Consider the following 19155-nt stretch of genomic DNA (forward strand, 5'->3'; position numbering starts at 1 on the left):
GAAGAGAGCTATCTACACCTAAAGAGAGGACTGTGGGAACTGAATGTGTATCACAACATAGCATTTTTCACTCTTTTTATTGCTTGCTTGCAATTTATTTTCTTTCTCATTTTTTTCCTTTTTGATCTGATTTTTTTTTTTTGTGCAACAAGATAATTGTATATAAATATGTATATATGTATTGGATTTAACATATATTTTAACATGTTTAACATATATTGATTACTTGCTGTCTAAAGGAGGAGGTGAGGGGAAAGTAGGGAAAATTTGGAACACAAGGTTTTGCAAGAGTCAATGTTGAAAAATCATCCATGTGTATGTTTTTAAAATAAAAACATAAAATAAAATTTGAAAATAAAAAATAAAAAGCTTTAATTTAAAAAAGAATTTAGGAATAAAATACAATAAAAAACTTTAATAATAATAATATAATAATGGCAAGACAGAAATGGAGTTCTTCAGTTAGGCAGTTTTTACTAAAAAACAACAGAGTTTGGGATTGTTCTAGGAAGTCCTGAAAGGCTTGTGAAAGGGTGGGAACACCTGCTATGTGCCAGGTACTGTGCTAAGTGCTTTATACATTTTAATTCATTTGTGCTATTATCTCTATTTTTTCAGTTAAGGAAACTGAGGCAAAAAAAAAGGTTAAGAAATTTGTCCAAAGTCACACAGCTAGAAAATGTGTGAAGCTAGTTTTGAACTCAGGACTTCCTGACTCTTTATCCGTTATGCCACCTAGAGAAGACGAGAGTATTTCAACAAACCCATGTCACGATCCAGGAAAAATTTAGCTGAAGGAAATCTTACATGAAGGAGGAAAGAGAAAAAAAATAATAGCTAGAGATTTGAAAGGAAGGAAACCTATCTACTCAAGACTTTAGCATTACCTCCAGTTGCTGCTTTGTCTTGGCTGATCACATATTTATCTTCATTCATTACTAAGGGGATGTTTATGTCGAATCCAAAAGTGATCTTGCATGAAGCAGGAGTATCAGAATCAAGTAGTACATAGCCAGTGCTCTCTTGGCTCTCAGTCATTATGATAGAGGCATGTTTTTCCCAGTTTTTCCATGGTGCCAACCAATTCTTAAGGAGATGCTCTACACCTGAAGTTATTAGGGTTTCTCAGGGAGTAGTGTTGCCTAGGGTGAGATTGTTATGGATGCTCCCTGAGGATAATCTGGAATTCTAAATTAGGTTTGGACTCTGGGTTCAATTGGAAGTCATGCTTGATTCACTAGGTCAAGTGGATTTGAATGGATCTCTGAGAGGAGATCCTGACCATCTATACTCAGTAACACACTGGCTCCCATATTTGGTAGCAGCCCAGAAGGAGCTTTGTATCTGGCACAGTAATTTGCATATATTACATACCTAATAGTGTGGGTAGTCTTTTTCTGTCAAGATAAAATACAATTATTTCATGCTTTCTCATCTTATAGTTCTTAATCATCCTTCCTTATAAATCTAAAGTAGAGGCATGTTGCATATTAGAAGCTTCTGGCTTTTGAAAAATATTGTCAAAATATCAATATGTATGATTGAACCACTTTTCATTTCTGGTCATACATGTCCTCAGTAATGTTCTTTATATAATTTCTAGCATGCAAGTAATCATGATTTATAAAATTCTGTAGGCCATCTTTTCAGTTTGGGTGCAGAAAAATAATATATTTAATTGAGATGAATTTTTACACGATTGAATTAGTGGATACAGTATGACTAGTGACTGCTTTTGATGAAAGATGTTCACTTTGGATTTTTTTTGGAGGGGGGGGGTATTAGTTAATAATCCTCCTTGGAACATCTGAGATGATAGGACTCCATTGCTACATAAACAAAATGGGTCTGAGTTGAACAAATGTGCCTGTCAGTTTCATCTCAGACTTTTGGAAGACGGAAAGTTCTAGCCACTGGGCAGCAGTGTCTGACTTTATCCCTTCCCAGAGCTCTTAAGACCTTTAGACTGAACAGATGAGAATGGTATTTCAGAAGCTTTTTGCTTTTCTATTTAAGAAACATTAAAAAAACTTTTAAATTATATATATATATATATATATATATTTTAGTTTTTAATAATCACCATTTCCAGTCTCCCTATATAGTGCTATTCCTTGTTACAAAGAATAAAGAGAAAGAAATATTCAGTAAAACCAACAACTCAATGAAATAAGCTTTAACAAACACTAAGCAGCTGCTTTGTATACGGCAGTACACTAGGTGCTGGAAAGACAGGAATATTTTAGTTTTATGTATGGGGGGGAGGGAAGCTTGTTGATTGTTTTTCAGTCATGTCTGAGTCTTTACAACCCCATTTGTAATTTGCTTGGCAAAGAGATTGAATTCATTTTCTCTTTCCTTACCCAGCTTGTTTTAAGGATGAGGAAACTGAGGCAAATAGAATTCAGTGGCTTTGCCTAGGCTCACACAGATGGCATCTAAGACCAGATTTGAACTTGGGAAGATTGTCTTCCTGACTTCAGGCCCAGTGCTCTGTGTACTATGGCGCCACCTAGCTGTCCTTGTAATAGTGTTATCCAGAAGTGGAATAGAATGCCTGGGAAAGTGTAATGCTCATTTAATAATACTGTAATGGAATTCCTGATAGGTTGAGCTCAGATGCCTGATAACTGAGATTTTGTGATTCAGTGACTAGTCCAATGTCTGAGTCATTTCCTGCTCTAATATCTATGTAGTTCTGTCTTCATTGTGAAGTGAAATGTTAAAATAGGGGCTTTTGGGAGTCAGGGAATGAGCCAGAAATGGGCCTCATACCAGAAATGGGCATCATTGCTGGTTTTATTTCCATCCAGGAGTAGGGGCTGTTGTCTAAGATTTCCGACTAGAGATAAATATTTCTTGCTGGTTTGTGTTTCTATATTGCCCCCTGGTGCTCTTTTGGGAAATTCCAGCTCTGTTTTCTCTGCAGAAGATGAGTAGACCCTCCTCCCTTGGCAGAGGGATAAATGAGAAGAAACATTCACTGTTTCCAGGAATGGCTTTTTCTGTCCCCTTTGATGTCCTAGGATATTTTGCAAGTCATAAAAGGCAATCTAGGCTAGCTAAGCCAGAAGCAGCTGGGGGAATGCAGGATTCAAGAGTTAACATTACTCAACAGATATATACAGAATTCCTGGCTCTATATGCCTGCAGCCTGTGAGTGAGTCACCAGGGGAATAAAAAGCTGCTGGCGGAAGACTTTAAGATTGAATGGTAGTTGATTCTTCTCTTTTCTTCCCTTAATAGTCACCTCAAAGCTGAGGTGATGTTGGTGAGTTTTGGGGATTAAATAAAATTAAATATTAGCTGAGTTACCCTCTGTATTGTGGGTATTCCTCATAACCTTACATGTGGACTATTGCAGTAGCCTTCTGGTGGGTAGGCCTGCCTTAAGTCTTCACTACTAATCATCTTCTACTTAGCAGTCAAATTGAGAACATATTTGAATATGTCTCTCTCTGCTGTGCCCCGCCACCCTCCCTCCTCCCCCCCACCCCATCTCCAGTGATTTCCTGTCATCTCCAGGATCAAATATAAAATTTTCTGTTTAGCTTTTAAAGCCCTTCATATCCTGACCCCTACACTTTTTGCATTCTTATTACACTTTAGTTCTCTCCCTATTTTCTCTAATCCAGTGACATTGGCCTCTCTGCTCTTCCTTGAAGAAGACATTCCATCTTCCAGTTCCATGCATTTTTACAGACTGTTTCCATGCCTAGAATTCTTTCATCTCATCTCCATCTCCATCTCATGGCTTCCTTGATTTCCTTCAAGTTCCAGTCATCACGTACCTTCCTTAGGAAGTCTTCCTGATCCCCATTAATGTTAGTGCCTTTCCCTTGTTCATTCTCTCCACTGTATTTTATTGCTTATCTTATTTGCACGTAGCTATTTGCATGTTGCCTTCTCCCCTAGACACCTATGAGCCCCTTGAGGACAGGAATCTTTTGCTTCTCTTTGTGCTAGCACAGCATGACACATAGCTGCTTAATAAAAAAATATTTATCTGCTAACTGATTGGACAATAGAACATCTGAAGGAGAGAATTGGAATGTGGAGGACCTTGAATCCCAGGTTAAGATCTTTTAGTCTGTGGGAACCATTGAATAAAGATTTCTATGCCAGTCCTGATATGATTAAACCTCTACTTGAGAATGTGCAGGATAGGTAGAGGAGGAGATGTGTACAGAGATTATTACAACAGTGCAAATGGGAGATAGTGAGGGCCCAGCTTCTAGGAGAGTGGTGCCCATTGAGGATGGAGAGGAGGCCAAGAATGCTATGACATACAAGAAGATAGTCTTAGTAATCAGAGAATTAATAAGATTTGATAAAACATAAAAGCTGGAGGGGTTAAATTCGAATGTTCCCAAATATTTAAAAATCACTGGGTTTTTGAGCATCACCAAGTATATAGAATCCAAAAGGTCTCGCTATGTCTTATATTCCTCTTACTTCCTCTTATTCTTCCTCTTTTTTTTTCTACTTTGGGCTTCTTTGGTAACCTGGGAAGCTGCCTCTAGGAGACATACAATTAGCTATTTGTGTGCAAAACTTGATTTCCATGGCCGAATGGGTCTAGTCTGCTTTTTTCCTTTCTCTTGTCTTCACCAGTACTTCACTTCTGAGTCCTGTCAAATTGCCTGAACTGCCCTTGCTGGGTCATGTGAGCTGCTTAAAAGAATGACCTGTCTTTCTTAGGACTGGCACCTATCTTTGCAAGAGATTCAGAAGATTTATCACCCAGGACTTATCTTTTGTCATTGATAGACCAACCCCAAAAGATTTCCCATGAAGAGCCTATTCTGTCTTACCATTATCCCGTTGAAAAAGAATTATTTGGACTGCATAGATATTAAGGTGTAATCTTCTTTGTGTGTATACATGGATCTTCACTGTGTAGTTATTCAGATTGGGCACTGTCAGTTTTTAATATTGTCTGTGGTTCAGGAGCTAAGCTATCTTAACGCTCCAATAGCAGGCCCTCCTCTCCAGAATCATCTCCACTATTATTGGTATGAAGTATTATTAACTATCAGCATTGGCTTAAAGAAACTTGTCAGCTAGACTTTCTGATTCTATTATGGGAGTATCAGAGTCCCAGAGAGAGAAAGGAAAGAGGATGGGAAATTATGTCAAGTGTTTGGGCTGGTGTAATTTATTAAATACTTCTGGAATGTAAAGATAAAAACAAAGTCTCTGTCCTCAAGCCCCATTCTCTTGTTGATTCATCTTTACAGAGCACTGCCAGAGAAATGATTGATCAATTCATTGGGTAGACGTGCTGAAATGTTAGATCAGGGGTCCTCAAATTTTTTAAATAGGGGGTCAGTTCACTGTCCCTCAGACTATTGGGGGGCCGGACTATAGTAAAAACAAAAACTTTGTGGGCCTTTAAATAAAGAAACTTCATAGCCCTGGGTGAGGGGGATAACTGTCCTCAGCTGCCGCATCTGGCCCGTGGGCTGTAATTTGAGGACCCCTGTGTTTAGATTGAATTTTTTTCTTTCTCTTTTGACCTGTGCTGAGATGTTAGATATTTTTATTTTTTTAAATCTTTTTTGTTCCTCCCCTGATTGAAGCAGAGAATGAGTTGGTTAGTTGGGAGGAGGAGAGACTAGTCTGCCTTGCTCGTTTGCATTGTGCTTTCTAAAGGTAACTAGATGATTGCTTTGTCCAAAGTCATAGAGATGGTCACATTGCCATAGGGTACTGTTAGGTAAATAGCACCATGTACATATAAAACAATTTTCTTTTAATGTCAAGACACAAAATCTTTCTTTCTGCGCCTCATTTCCCCTCTTGCTTTAATCTTTTCCTTTTACACAAGGATGATGGCTTCTGAATCATTTATCATTAAGGTCTTTGTAACTTGGGCTGCCTCTGTTTGTCTTGATGAATTTCCACGTTTGCTTTCTGCAGTGACAGTCCTTCCTGATGTCTTATATACTTCACGAGGTCTTCCTAAAGAAAGACAGGAACTCAGACTGGTATTTTTGGAGACTGCATGTTTTCTTAAGATCTCAGGCTGACAGGCTGCAGTACTGTTGAGTTTGACTTAGTAAGTACCTTTGTTGATGCCTAGTAACTTCAGTGCAGTTTCTTTCTTGAGTGCAAAACCCCCCATGGCTATTGCTCTCTTCCCCATGAGCTCCCCAAAGAAGTATAATACTGTCTTCCTTTAAGAAGAGTGGTACTTTCCAGAAGAAGAGATAACTACTTTCTGGGACTTTGTAGTCTAAGTCATTGATACGCAAATAGATTCTATGGCCTGATTCCAAGAGCTATGTGATGAACTTAATCAGCCCATGTAGAAATGGGTCACATCCCATCTTTCCTAAGATAGTTATTGGCCTTGTCTCCAACACAACCACACTTCCTTTTGTCTGCTAACACTTCATCTTTTTGTCCTTTCTTTTTCTTTCTTTCTTTATTATAATAACTTTTTATTGACAGAACCCATGCCTGGGTAATTTTTTTACAATATTATCCCTTGCACTCACTTCTGTTCCGATTTTTTCCCTCTCTTCCTCTACCCCCTCCCCCAGATGGCAAGCAGTCCTATATATGTTGAATATGTCACAGTATATCCTAGATACAATATATAATATATGTGTGCAGAACCAAACAGTTCTCTTGTTGCACAGGGAGAATTGGATTCAGAAGGTAAAAATAACCCAGGAAGAAAAACAAAAATGCAAGCAGTTTACATTCATTTCCCAGTGTTCTTTCTTTGGGTGTAACTGCTTCTGTCCATCATTGATCAATTGAAACTGAATTAGGTCTCTTTGTCAAAGAAATCCACTTCCATCAGAATACATCTTTATATAGTATCGTTGTTGAAGTATATAATGATCTCTTCGTTCTGCTCATTTCACTTATCATCAGTTCATGTAAGTCTCTCCAAGCCTCTCTGTATTCATCCTGCTGGTCATTTCTTACAGAACAATAATATTCCATAACATTCATATACCACAATTTACCCAACCATTCTCCAATTGATGGGCATCCATTCATTTTCCAGTTTTTAGCTACTACAGACAGGGTTGCCACAAACATTTTGGCACATACAAGTCCCTTTCCCTTCTTTAGTATCTCCTTGGGGTATAAGCCCAGTAGTAGCACTGCTGGATCAAAGGGTATGCACAGTTTGATAACTTTTTGGGCATAATTCCAGATTGCTCTCCGGAATGGTTGGATTCGTTCACAGCTCCACCAACATTGCATCAGTGTCCCAGTTTTCCCGCATCCCCTCCAACATTCATCATTATTTTTTCCTGTCATCTTAGCCAATCTGACAGGTGTATAGTGGTATCTCAGAGTTGTCTTAATTTGCATTTCTCTGATTGAACCCTCATATGAGTGGTAATAGTTTCAATTTCATCATCTGAAAATTGTCTGTTCATATCCTTTGACCATTTATCAATTGGAGAATGGCTTGGTTTCTTATAAATTAGAGTCAGTTCTCTATATATTTTGGAAATGAGGACTTTATCAGAGCCTTTAACTGTGAAGATGTTTTCCCAGTTTGTTGCTTCCCTTCTAATCTTGTTTGCATTAGTTTTGTTTGTACAAAAGCTTTTTAATTTGATGTAATCAAAATTTTCTATTTTGTGATCAATAATGGTCTCTAGTTCATCTTTGGTCACAAATTTCTTCCTCCTCCACAGGTCTGAGAGATAAACTATCCTATGTTCCTCTAATTTATTTATAATCTCGTTCTTTATGCCTAAATCATGGACCCATTTTGATCTTATCTTGGTGTGTACGGTGTTAAGTGTGGGTCCATGCCTAATTTCTGCCATACTAATTTCCAGTTATCCCAGCAGTTTTTGTCAAATAATGAATTCTTATCCCCAAAGTTAGGATCTTTGGGTTTGTCAAACACTAGATTGCTATAGTTGACTATTCTGTCTTGTGAACCTAACCTGTTCCACTGATCAATTAATCTATTTCTTAGCCAATACCAAATGGTTTTGGTGACTGCTGCTTTATAATATAGTTTTAGATCAGGTACAGCTAGGCCACCTTCATTTGATTTTTTTTTTCATTAATTCCTTTGAGATTCTGTTATTTTTTTCTAGATCATTAAAATATTTTCTTGGAAGTCTGATTGGTATTGCACTAAATAAATAGATTAGTTTAGGGAGTATTGTCATCTTTATTATATTCACTCAGCCTATCCAAGAGCACTTAATATTTTTGTAATTTTGCTCATATAATTCCTGACTTTCCTTTGGTAGATAGATTCCCAAATATTTTATGCTGTCAACAGTTATTTTGAATGGAATTTCTCCTTGTATCTCTTGTTGTTGGATTTTGTTGGTGATGTATAAAAATGCTGAGGATTTATGGGGATTTATTTTATATCCTGCAACTTTGCTAAAGTTATTAATTATTTCTAATAGCTTTTTAGTGGAATCTCTGGGGTTCTCTAAGTATACCATCATATCATCTGCAGAGAGTGATAGTTTGGTTTCCTCATTGCCTACTCTAATCCTTTAATCTCTTTCTCGACTCTTATGGCCAAGGCTAGTGTTTCTAATACAATATTGAATAATAATGGTGATAGTGGGCAACTTTGCTTCACTCCAGATCTTACTGGGAAAGGTTCTAGTTTTTCCCCATTGCATATGATGCTTACTGATGGTTTTAAATATATGCTCCTGACTATTTTAAGAAAAAAGTCCATTTATTCCTATACTCTCAAGTGTTTTTATTAGGAATGGATGTTGGAGTTTATCAGATGCTTTTTCTGCATCTATTGAGATGATCATATGGTTTTTGTTCGTTTGGTTAGTCCTTTCTTTCCATTGTAGTTATTCCCAATCTTCCCTTTCTTAGGAGTTAGGAGTTGTCCCCTCAAAGCAGTTTAAAGTTAATCACTTTGAGGGGACCCACAGAAGCAGTTTAGTTTCCTTCTGCCTGCAGCATACTTAACTTGGTTCCGGTCCTCTATTATGGATGTTGATCTTATAATTATGGGTATCTCAGGCACCTAGAAGCGGATTCTGACCCTGGAGTAGTGAGTGACCAATAAGAGTTGTGTCTCCTCCTTTTTCATTTTGGGTAGGACAGAGTGAGTTACACAGGATAAATGGGTATGAATGATTTGCAGTGTGCATTGAAGTTTTTTAGTACAATACATTATTTTCTTCCCCAAGCCCAATCCCTTTGATGGATTTTTCCATTATTGAATACAATGATATCCTTCTAATAACCTACTTTGTCATCTTCTGCAACCTCCATGTAACCTTTGATTCCTTTCTCCCTCATCCCCTGTATACAAACATTACAGTCATTTTTTTTGTTGTTTTCATCTTCCCAACATAACTACATTAGACCTTCTGTCGAATCACAAAGTCACCAAAACTAATCTCATGACTTTAACTTGTATTATTGCAGTATTCTAATTATTCTCTCTGCCTCAACTCTTCTCTTTCCAAGTCATCCTTCATAAAACTCCCAAAGTGATTTTCCTAAAGTACAGGTTTGACTATGTTACTTCCATATTCAATAAACTTTAGTGACTTTGTGACTCAGGGATCAATTGTTGTTTCATTTTTGTCTTGCCTTTTAAAATGTTTGATTCTTATGTAAATGTTATAATGTGCATAATTACTCTAGCATAATCATTTTACATATATGCATATATAATTTATAAGTATACACATGGTGGGAGCATGCTCAAAAGTTGTTGGATTTTTTTTTAACTATTAGTAATGTGTAACCGAAAAGTTTGAAGACCATTTGTTTAAATGATGGAATATTCAAAGGAAGCAAGAATGTCTCAAGCGTGTCTAAAACTTGTAAACCTCAACCATATCCATTCTGCTGTTCTTCTTCCTTGTCCTTATATTTCTCGTTCATCCACTTATCTTTAGTTTCATTTACTAAGCAATTGTTTACCAGAATAGTGGCAATAATCTGCAGTTTGACCAGAGCTGGATGTAGCTTAGGTCCAGGAATCTTTGTGATCTGGTATGATTGTGACACTACAAATTTCTTTCTATCACATGCCAATTAGTTACAGCTAGAGGATTTAGAACCAGAACAGAAAACATCTTTTTCAGAGGTTCTTAGCTTTTTTATGTCATGGAACCCATGGCAATCTGGATCTATGGTGATCCAAAGCCTATGGACCTCTTCTAGAATAATGTTATAAATATGTAAAATAAAATACATAGATTTATGAAGGAAAGAAATTACATTGAAATAGTTAGCAAAATATATGTATTAAAAAAAAAAAAAAACTTCAAGGATTCCAGCTTAAGAATTCTTGATCTAGTATAACTTTTCTTATATTACTATATAAGAAACTGAAAACTGATGACTTTTTTCAGTCATAGAGGTACTGAGCAGCAACACCATGATCCAGCAGTGTGTATACTTGTGAATGAATCCCATCTTACTCAGAAATTTTTACCTGTGCTGTGCACTCAGTATAATCCAGTTCAACTGATCCATTTGCTGTTCCTGACAGTGGCTATTCTACTTTCCATTTCTATGCACAGGCTGTTCCTAATCACCTAGAATATATTCCCTGTTCATCCTTACCTTTTAGAATGGTGATTCTCTTCAAAGTTCAATTAATGTTAAGTAAGACACTTCTGCTTGTATATTCATGATCCCATTCTATCTTTGGCAGCAGATGGCCCCCTCTATACTTTTTCACTAAAAAAAAAAAAATCTCTTTCCGTCTACTGGCTGCTATGTTTCTCCCATACTCAAAATTTGAGGGGCAGCTAGGTGACAAAACCTTGAAGTCAGAAGGACCTGAGTTCAAATGTGGTCTCAGATATTTAACACTTTCTAGCTGTGTGACCCTGGGCAAGTCATTTAATTGCCTCAGCGGAAAAAAAAAGAAAAAGGAAAAAAAATCATTTGATTTATCTAATCCCATTAGTTACCTTATATTTCTCTCTCCCTTCTCAACTAGATTTCCCTAAGAAAGCTGTCTATTCTCAGTGACTCCATTTTTCTGTCTTCTCATTCTTTTCTAAATCTTCTGCAAAAGGATTCTGCAAAAAACTGGCTTCCAATTTCATCCTTCAGCTGAAACTGCTCTCTTCAAAATTAACAGGATGTCTTAAGTCAGTTATAAAGGTTTTTCTTCAGCCCTCTAATTTTTATCTTTCTATAGTCTTTTGACACCTCTGATACTTTGACTCAGCAGTTAAGTCTCATAATGGAGAGAGTTCTAGGCTTTCAGTCAGGAAGACCTAAGTTCAAGTTTGACCTTGGACATCCTAGGCAAATCACTTAGTCTCTGACTAAGATTCCTTAATTTTAACTTGATCGCACCTATTACAAAGGTAATTGCACCTATCTCACAGGGGTTGTGGTTAAGTATCAGAGATGTTTATAAAAGGCTTGGCACATTGCAGACACAGAAATGCATATTTCACTTCCTCCCTTTCCCCCTTCCATATTCCTTCCCTTCCTCCTCTCAAGGAGGAATCTCCTTCCTCCTCCTAAGTTCCTGTCTTCTTCCTTCCCTTCCTTCCAGTTTTCTTAGGCTTTACTCCCTTCCACTAACTGTATAGTCTAGATATAATATCTGCTTGTTGTTTCTTGCATTTGATACTCCATCTCCAGACTGTATTTTTCATTGGCTTTTCATTTGTCACTGCCTGAAATGTTCTCTCTCCTTATTCCTGTATTCTGACTTCCTTCATTGCTCAGTTCAAAACTTAATTGTCTGCAGGAATCCTCCCTGCCTTTTCCTCCTTCCTCCAGTCTGACCTCTAAGATTACCTTCCATTTACACTGTTTTATCTTATTTGTACTTATTTATCTATCTGTTGGTATTCCATTAGAAAATTAGTTTCTTTGAGGGTAGGGGACAATGTTTTTTGTCTTCTCATCCCAAGCACTTAGTTTAGTGTCTGGCACATAGTAAGCACTTAATAAAATGCTTTTTGACTTCTGGGCCACCTTTGGGATGAAATTTTTCTTGATTTCGACTAGTTGTTGTTTAGTTGTCAAGTTGTATCTGACTCTTTGTGGCCCTGTGGATGCCAGTATTATACTGTTCCCTATTGTATTGTTTCCTAGCTATTGGGGCGGTTTGCAATTTCCTTCTTCAGTAGATTAAATGACTTGCTCAGAGTCACACAGCTAGTGAGTGTTTGAGGACAGGCCTAGCCCTCTATCTACTGTACGCTTATATATATCTGCCCTCCAATTACCTTGAATCTGTTTTGTATATCTCTTACATATCTTAAGATATATGTTTTACATGTACTATATATGTTTTCTCTCCAGACAGAATGGAAGCTACTCAAGGGCAGGGACTGTTTAATTTTTTATATTATCAATATCTTGAACATAGGAAATACTTAATAAATTCATAGTGGTTGATTTTGATTGGTCACCTTGTGCTATATTATTGGAGTTATATGACCAAGGTATCACATCAGAACAACCAGGTTTTTTTATGAACAGTCTTTGTGTCCTGCCTCCTAGAAGACTGTGGCACAATGCCCAGTAGGCTAGTAGGATGAATTGTGCAAACTATACAGAACTAGGCTTTTATGCTGGGAACCTCCATCCCAGAAACCCATAGTTTATGCTCCTATAATAATAGCTTGATTTTCATTGCATATTGTTTTATAGTTTATAAAGTATTTAACATAACATTTTCTCTTTTGATTCTCCCTCCTGCCCCTAGTAACCCTAGGAGATAGTAGGTTGTAAATCTATTATTATTATATCAGGATTACAGAATGAAGACTCCAACTAGTGAAATAGCTTGCCTTTATATAGATACTGTTGTAGATGTAGCTATATAGATATGTGTAGAGATATATGTGTGTATGTGTGTGTTGTGTATATTGGTAATATTTGAATCCAGATCTTTTGATTCTAAATTTCTCCTGCTGTCTTTATGGTTTGCCATGCTGCCTCTCACCTCCATGTCATTGGTTGAAAAACATTGCTTCTGTTCTCTTTAATAGGTTTGGGGTCCTGGGTCAGATTTCTCTCTTTTCCTAAAAATGCTTTTATTTTTTGGAATTTTGGCTTTTTAAACATGATTTCCATATACATTCCCATCTACATGGTTATAAATCTTGAAAATGGTGATGTTGGGGACATGCAACTCTTTGACAATTTATATAGTATTTAATAGTTGTGGGTGGTGACTGTATAGCAACTCTGGAGTAGAGTAGGATTCGAGGCAAGTTTGCGAACTAAAACATTCTCCCCCTTTCTTTAAGAGGCTAATTTGGTGGTTGAGAGCATTGACTTTTAGTCCTGTTTTTGTTCCAATGTGTATGTTTAATATAACATGAAATATCTTCTCCTTTGTATATATAACAGTATCAAAAGAGAAAACTAGCCTCTTCTTCCTGCCAATTTTATACCTTTTCATATAAAGTACAACTCAGCTCATAACCCCATTCTTAGTTTATTAAGTGGAAAATGTCTCTTACAAGCACAAAGATTACATCACTCCTTAGATTAAAAAGTAGTAGTAATTCATATTTTCCTAAAATTTTAATGTTCACTAAGTCCTTTCTTTTTGTAAGGTAGTAGGTTGTACAAATATTAACTCCTCTTTACCGATAAGGAAACTGAGGGACTAAGGCTGTTTTTTTGACTGGGGCAGGGTTAATTTTTTTTTTTTTTAATTCTTCAACACTAAATAAAATGAGTATTTTTATATACGTAGTGATTACAGAATAGAAATTCTACATAAAACTTTTGATCTCTAGTATGAACAGTTCACCTTTTAAGTATATAATAAATACAACATGTAAGTTTCAAAGCTATTCCTTTGATTTCTTTTTGGCCTTCCCTGTTTTCTCTTCTGTGCATTTAAAAAAAATTATACTTAAGTTGACCCTGTTTTGCCTCCCTCTGGTTCCTTCTTCTTCTTCCTCTCTTTCTCCCCTCCCTTCTTTACATACTCACCTCAGCTGGTTGTATTAATACTTACATGAGGTAATGTATGCAAAATACTATATAAATGTGATTTATTATAATGATACTTAAGGCGTATTATCTTTTTATTTTATTTTATTTTATTTAATAGCCTTTTATTTACAGGATTTATACATGGGTAACTTTACAGCATTAACAATTGCCAAACCTCTTGTTCCAATTTTTCACCTCTTACCCCCCCACACCCCCTCCCCTAGATGGCAGGATGACCAGTAGATGTTAAATATATTAAAATATAACTTAGATACACAATAAGTATACATGACCAAAACATTATTTTGCTGTACAAAAAGAATCAGACTCTGAATTATTGTACAATTAGCTTGTGAAGGAAATCAAAAATGCATGTGTGCATAAATATAGGGATTGGGAATTTAATGTAATGGTTTTTAGTCATCTCCCAGAGTTATTTTTCTGGGCGTAGCTAGCTCAGTTCATTACTGCTCCATTAGAAATGATTTGGTTGATCTCATTGCTGAGGATGGCCTGATCCATCAGAACTGGTCATCATCTAGTATTGTTGTTGAAGTATATAATGATCTCCTGGTCCTGCTCATTTCACTCAGCATCAGTTCGTGTAAGTCTCTCCAGGCCTTTCTGAAATCATCCTGTTGGTCATTTCTTACAGAACAGTAATATTCCATAATTTTCATATACCACAATTTATTCAGCCATTCTCCAACTGATGGACATCCATTCAGTTTCCAGTTTCTAGCCACTACAAAAAGGGCTGCCACAAACATTCGTGCACATACAGGTCCCTTTCCCTTCTTTATAATCTCTTTGGGATATAATCCCAGTAGTAACACTGCTGGACCAAAGGGTATGCACAGTTTGATAACTTTTTGAGCATAGTTCCAAACTACTCTCCAAAATGGTTGGACCCGTTCACAACTCCACCAACAATGCATCAATGTCCCAGTTTTCCCGCATCCCCTCCAACAATCATCATTATTTTTTCCTGTCATCTTAGTAAGGCGTATTATCTTTTAAAATTGTGTATAGCTTTTTAAAAAAGTGTACCCTTTATATATACCAACATTTTTATAGTAGCACTTTTTTTTTTGATGGAAGTGGCACAATTAGATCAAAAAAGGTAGACCACTCAAGTGGAATGAGTATGCAAACTGAAAAATCAATGTAATGGAGTGTTTTTAAGCTATTAGAAATTATGGATATAGAGATATGGAACATGAATTGATTCAAGATAAGTAAAACCAGGAACACATAAGCACAATGATTACAACAGTATAATTGAAAGTAATAAGAAATCCAATGATATGAAATTTTAATCATCACATTTGGCCACAAAGAAGAAATATGAAAAAATACTTTCCAACTTTTTTTTTTTTTTGAAAGTGGTAGAGAGGGTAAGAACAGAAACAGACTTAGCTGATGTGTTGGTTAATTTTTTGAATCTTTTTTCCTTTCCTGTTTGTTTTTTAATTGCTTTCTGGAAGGGGGGGTAGTAGGATATATTGGAAAATATAGATTTAATAAAACAAAAGATATCAGTAAAGTTTTTAAAGCCTTCCCTTAAATTGTGAATGCTCTCTCTCTCTCTTTCACACACACACTTACACAAATATGTCTTACACAGGAGTGGTAGAAGTGTATGTGTGTGTGGTGTATATATATGTGTGTGTATTATAATCTTCTGCAGGCTTAAAGACAAGCCCAAATTAAATAATTAATATCTTGCTATGAGCTAAAAATATTTCTCAACACTTCTCTTGATAGTTCCAAATCAATATTTTTGAACATTCTTTGTCCTGGAGCTGAAAGGAAGTCCAGGCTAGTTTATTTTTTTCTTCTTCTAACCTGTTGACTTGGTTGGCTCATTCAACAAATATTTTTTGAACTACTATATGAGAATCTTTGTCATTAGTCTCTAAAGACTCAGTTTCTGGCTACTAGAAGCTTATGTTTTTGCAGGAGAAATAAGATGTGAAATAATGACAATTTATGTTACTTTAAAATTTACTTTAAATGCTTTTCTTTTGATAGTCTCACAAGATAGATAGTAGAATAATAGAGAGGCAACAGGTGCTATATTGGCTAGTGTTCTGGGCCTGAAGTCAGAAAGACATGAGTTCACACATTAGCTGTGTGATCTTAGGCAAGTCATTTTACCTTTCTCAGTCTTATTTTCCTCATCTATAAAATGAGAATAGTAATAATACCTTCTTTAAAGTGTTGTCATGAGGAGCAGATGAAATAATATATTTAAGATCATTTCACTTTGTATGGCTCTAAATGTTAGGAAGTTTTTCCTTATGTCGATCAGACTCTCTACAATATTTACCTCTTGTTTCTAGTTTGGCCCTGTAACAGGGCAAAGAGAACAAGCTTGATAACAAGCAATTTGATAGCTTTACAAATATGTTAAACAAACAAACAAAAAAACCCTCCAAACTGTTAAATTCTCCAAAGTTCTTTCTTCTTCAGCTAAAAATATCCATTTCCTTTAGTTTGTCCTCATATAATTTTCTTCCTGATTGGCCTTTTTTGGAATGCTTTGCATCTTATCAGTGTCCTTTCACATTTTTGTGATATCCAAGAAGTATTCTTTTCTGTTGGCTTTCCTCACCGTGTACTTTACTAAAGATGATAGGCAGATACCCCCAGCCCCAGTATGAGGATTTTCTAAGTCAATTTGTTAGAACACACAAAATATTTATATGCCATGGTAATAGGCACCATAGAAATATATAAATAGCTGGATACATAAATAGTGTGGCACACACAAGTTCATAGCCCCCACTCCATCCCTAGTGGAGGAAGTTAGTCTTGAAAGACAAAAATAAGATAGAACCACCTATCAGGCAGTGGGGGTCTCATGTTCATATGTACATGTGTGTGCATTTATTCATATATATTTTCTGTTTTATAGACTCGCAGAGTCAGAAAGGAACTTAGAGGTCATCTTTTTCAATCCCTTTTCAAATCATAAGTACCTCATCATTATCTCCCAAAGGTGTTCACCCAGCCCCTGTTCAAAGAATTTTAGTGACAGGGAACTAATTCTTCACCAAGGTAAATTTTATCCCCCTTCTTGGACAGCTACAATATTTAGGAAGTTTTTCTTGATTCTGACAGAAATCTGGTTCCCTGTACCTTTCTAGCTTTGCCTTATGGGTTTCCATTTATCTTTTCTATCCATATGCTCATGGATAGATCTGTATGAAGTGGAATGAATAATAATGAGGAGAGTACTGTTGTTCCCACCTGACTTGAATGTCCAGCTTAGGTTGTGGAAAGTTATAGTCTCAGCATCATGTCATCCTACCATTTGGAACTGTCTTTAGTAGGTTTTGATTTTGTAAACACAGTGGGCTATTACTGTCACTGACCAGCACCATGAACTGGAGAATTTTCTGATACCTCTCAGATAGCTAGTGAAAAACCAGAGCTATTTTCTTTCTTTTTTAAAAAGAATTTTTCCTAATAGCAAGTGACTTTGGGAGCTACCTGGACATACCAAAATGATAATAGTTTTTATCTCATGAGAGAATGTGCTTTTCAAATGATATCAGAAACAAAGTTCTTGGCTATACTCTATAGTGACTGACTGGTTTCCCTTTTTCTAGAAATATGTTTGTATTTCTTGCCTCTCTGTTCCATAAGAAATCTTTCTGCTTTTCTCTTTTGTGACTTCCTCCTTTTGACTACGTCCTTGGGCCTGGCATCCCAGCCAAGTCAGGAACAGAAAGTCAGAAGTATGACGTCTTCTGACACCCTCCCGGCTTGCTGAGCTGTCTTGGAGTTTGCTTGTTTAAGCTAAGTAGAGGAAGCCAAAGAAAGAAGTTTGAGTCAGCCTGATCGCAGCTTTTGGAGTCTTCTTCATTCTCTCCTTTTCCCTCCTATTTCCCCCACAACCTCCCTTCCTTTGGTCATTCAGTTTCCCTGGCTTTGTCTGCCCCATAGAAACCTAGCCCCAGATTCCTAGTGTCTACTGAAAGACTGATAGAGAACAAGGGGTTGCGGTCAGGAAGTTTCTGACAGCGCCTCTGTGGCCCTGTGATGATAGTACCAATCGGCAGCAACCTCAGGGGAAAGGCATTCAGAGACAAGTCTGGAGTTCAGAGCTTATGACAACAGGAAAGAAAGGAAGGCTGAAACTGGGGCCTTGACTAGAAATGCCTTTTCTAGACTCAACTTACTTACCTCCAACCCTTGTTATCTTGAGTCATGTTCTTGGAATTGCTGGAGTTTTGTACTGGAAGAAGTTTGCCAAAGGTAAAGACGGTAAGGGATTTATTTTTCTTTATACTTCACATTGGATTCAGGAAAGTGTTTCCTCACTATCTTAAAGGGCTAGTGCATGTTCTGGAATGACACTGTCACAGTGATGGCATGTGGGAAAGAGGGAGGTAAAAGTACTCTTGTGCCAATTAAGGAAGAACAGTTTGCTGTCCTAGGAGTCTGACCTAACCCAGAGTATGTCTGTGAAACTAGGGGATATCTGGACTCTAAAGGGTTTTAGAAAACAAGCAGTTAAGTAGGCTTGAGACTTAAGACTGGAAGGTTCTTTCCGTTAAGATTTTTTTTTTTTCTGTGGTTTGGGTGGATACTTTAAAGTTCTTAGTTTTGTTTGTTTGTCTTCCCCATCTCTTCTATCTTCTACCTAGAGAAAGACTGGGGAGATTGTGAAAAGGGAAGAGATTCTAATTTGGTGGTATATTGATTGGCTGAGGGAAAGGGCAGGATCAGACTATGGGGAATAAGGGAAAAGGAATGGGGTAGAGAGAGGTCTTTTTCTAGGGGTGTGTCAAAGCCTGATTATGTATTTTGCTCTTTGCTTTGGAGCTGGTCCATAGGCCAGCCTGTCATGCAGTTCATCTTACGGGACTGTAGTCTCATTGTTTAAATATGTAGTGAACCAGGATTCTGACAACCAAAAAGTAGAGGCTCTTTTTTCCTTGGTGTTACAGGACATGTTTATCATAGAATCCCTAGAATTCGAAGGCATTTTAGAGGCCTTCTAGCCCCAATATCTTATTTTGCACATGGGGAAACAAAGGCTCAGAATGGGGAAGGGTCATCCATAGTTTTTTCATTGTTTTCTATAGCATAGTATTAGATAAATCATAGAATTTTTGAATTAATGCTTTAGGCTTAATGACAGAGTAGAATGCTAACATGAGCCTCCAGATTCCTGCTTCAGGGTACTTCATTTGACAAAACATTTTTTAAGGATAGAAAACT

The 19155-nt window shown here is 36.7% G+C and overlaps 1 protein-coding gene across 9 annotated transcripts in view; it reads left to right on the forward strand.

The window, feature by feature from the left end:
* Positions 1-19155, forward strand: part of MACF1 (microtubule actin crosslinking factor 1) — a 398054-nt gene that overhangs the window by 119495 nt on the left and 259404 nt on the right. The window contains exon 1 of one of the 9 annotated variants that reach the window (XM_031962213.1): positions 17696-18195. The exons of 7 other annotated variants lie outside the window; for them this stretch is intronic. In XM_031962213.1, the coding sequence (XP_031818073.1) occupies positions 18087-18195 (109 nt within the window). In that variant the 5' untranslated portion in view covers positions 17696-18086. Of the gene's footprint in view, positions 1-17695; positions 18196-19155 lie in introns of those variants that run through there. One more of the 9 variants, XM_031962214.1, reaches the window with a different exon arrangement.

The sequence above is a fragment of the Sarcophilus harrisii genome, chromosome 3 (genome assembly GCF_902635505.1).
Source record: "Sarcophilus harrisii chromosome 3, mSarHar1.11, whole genome shotgun sequence".
Taxonomy (NCBI): Eukaryota; Metazoa; Chordata; class Mammalia; order Dasyuromorphia; family Dasyuridae; genus Sarcophilus; species Sarcophilus harrisii.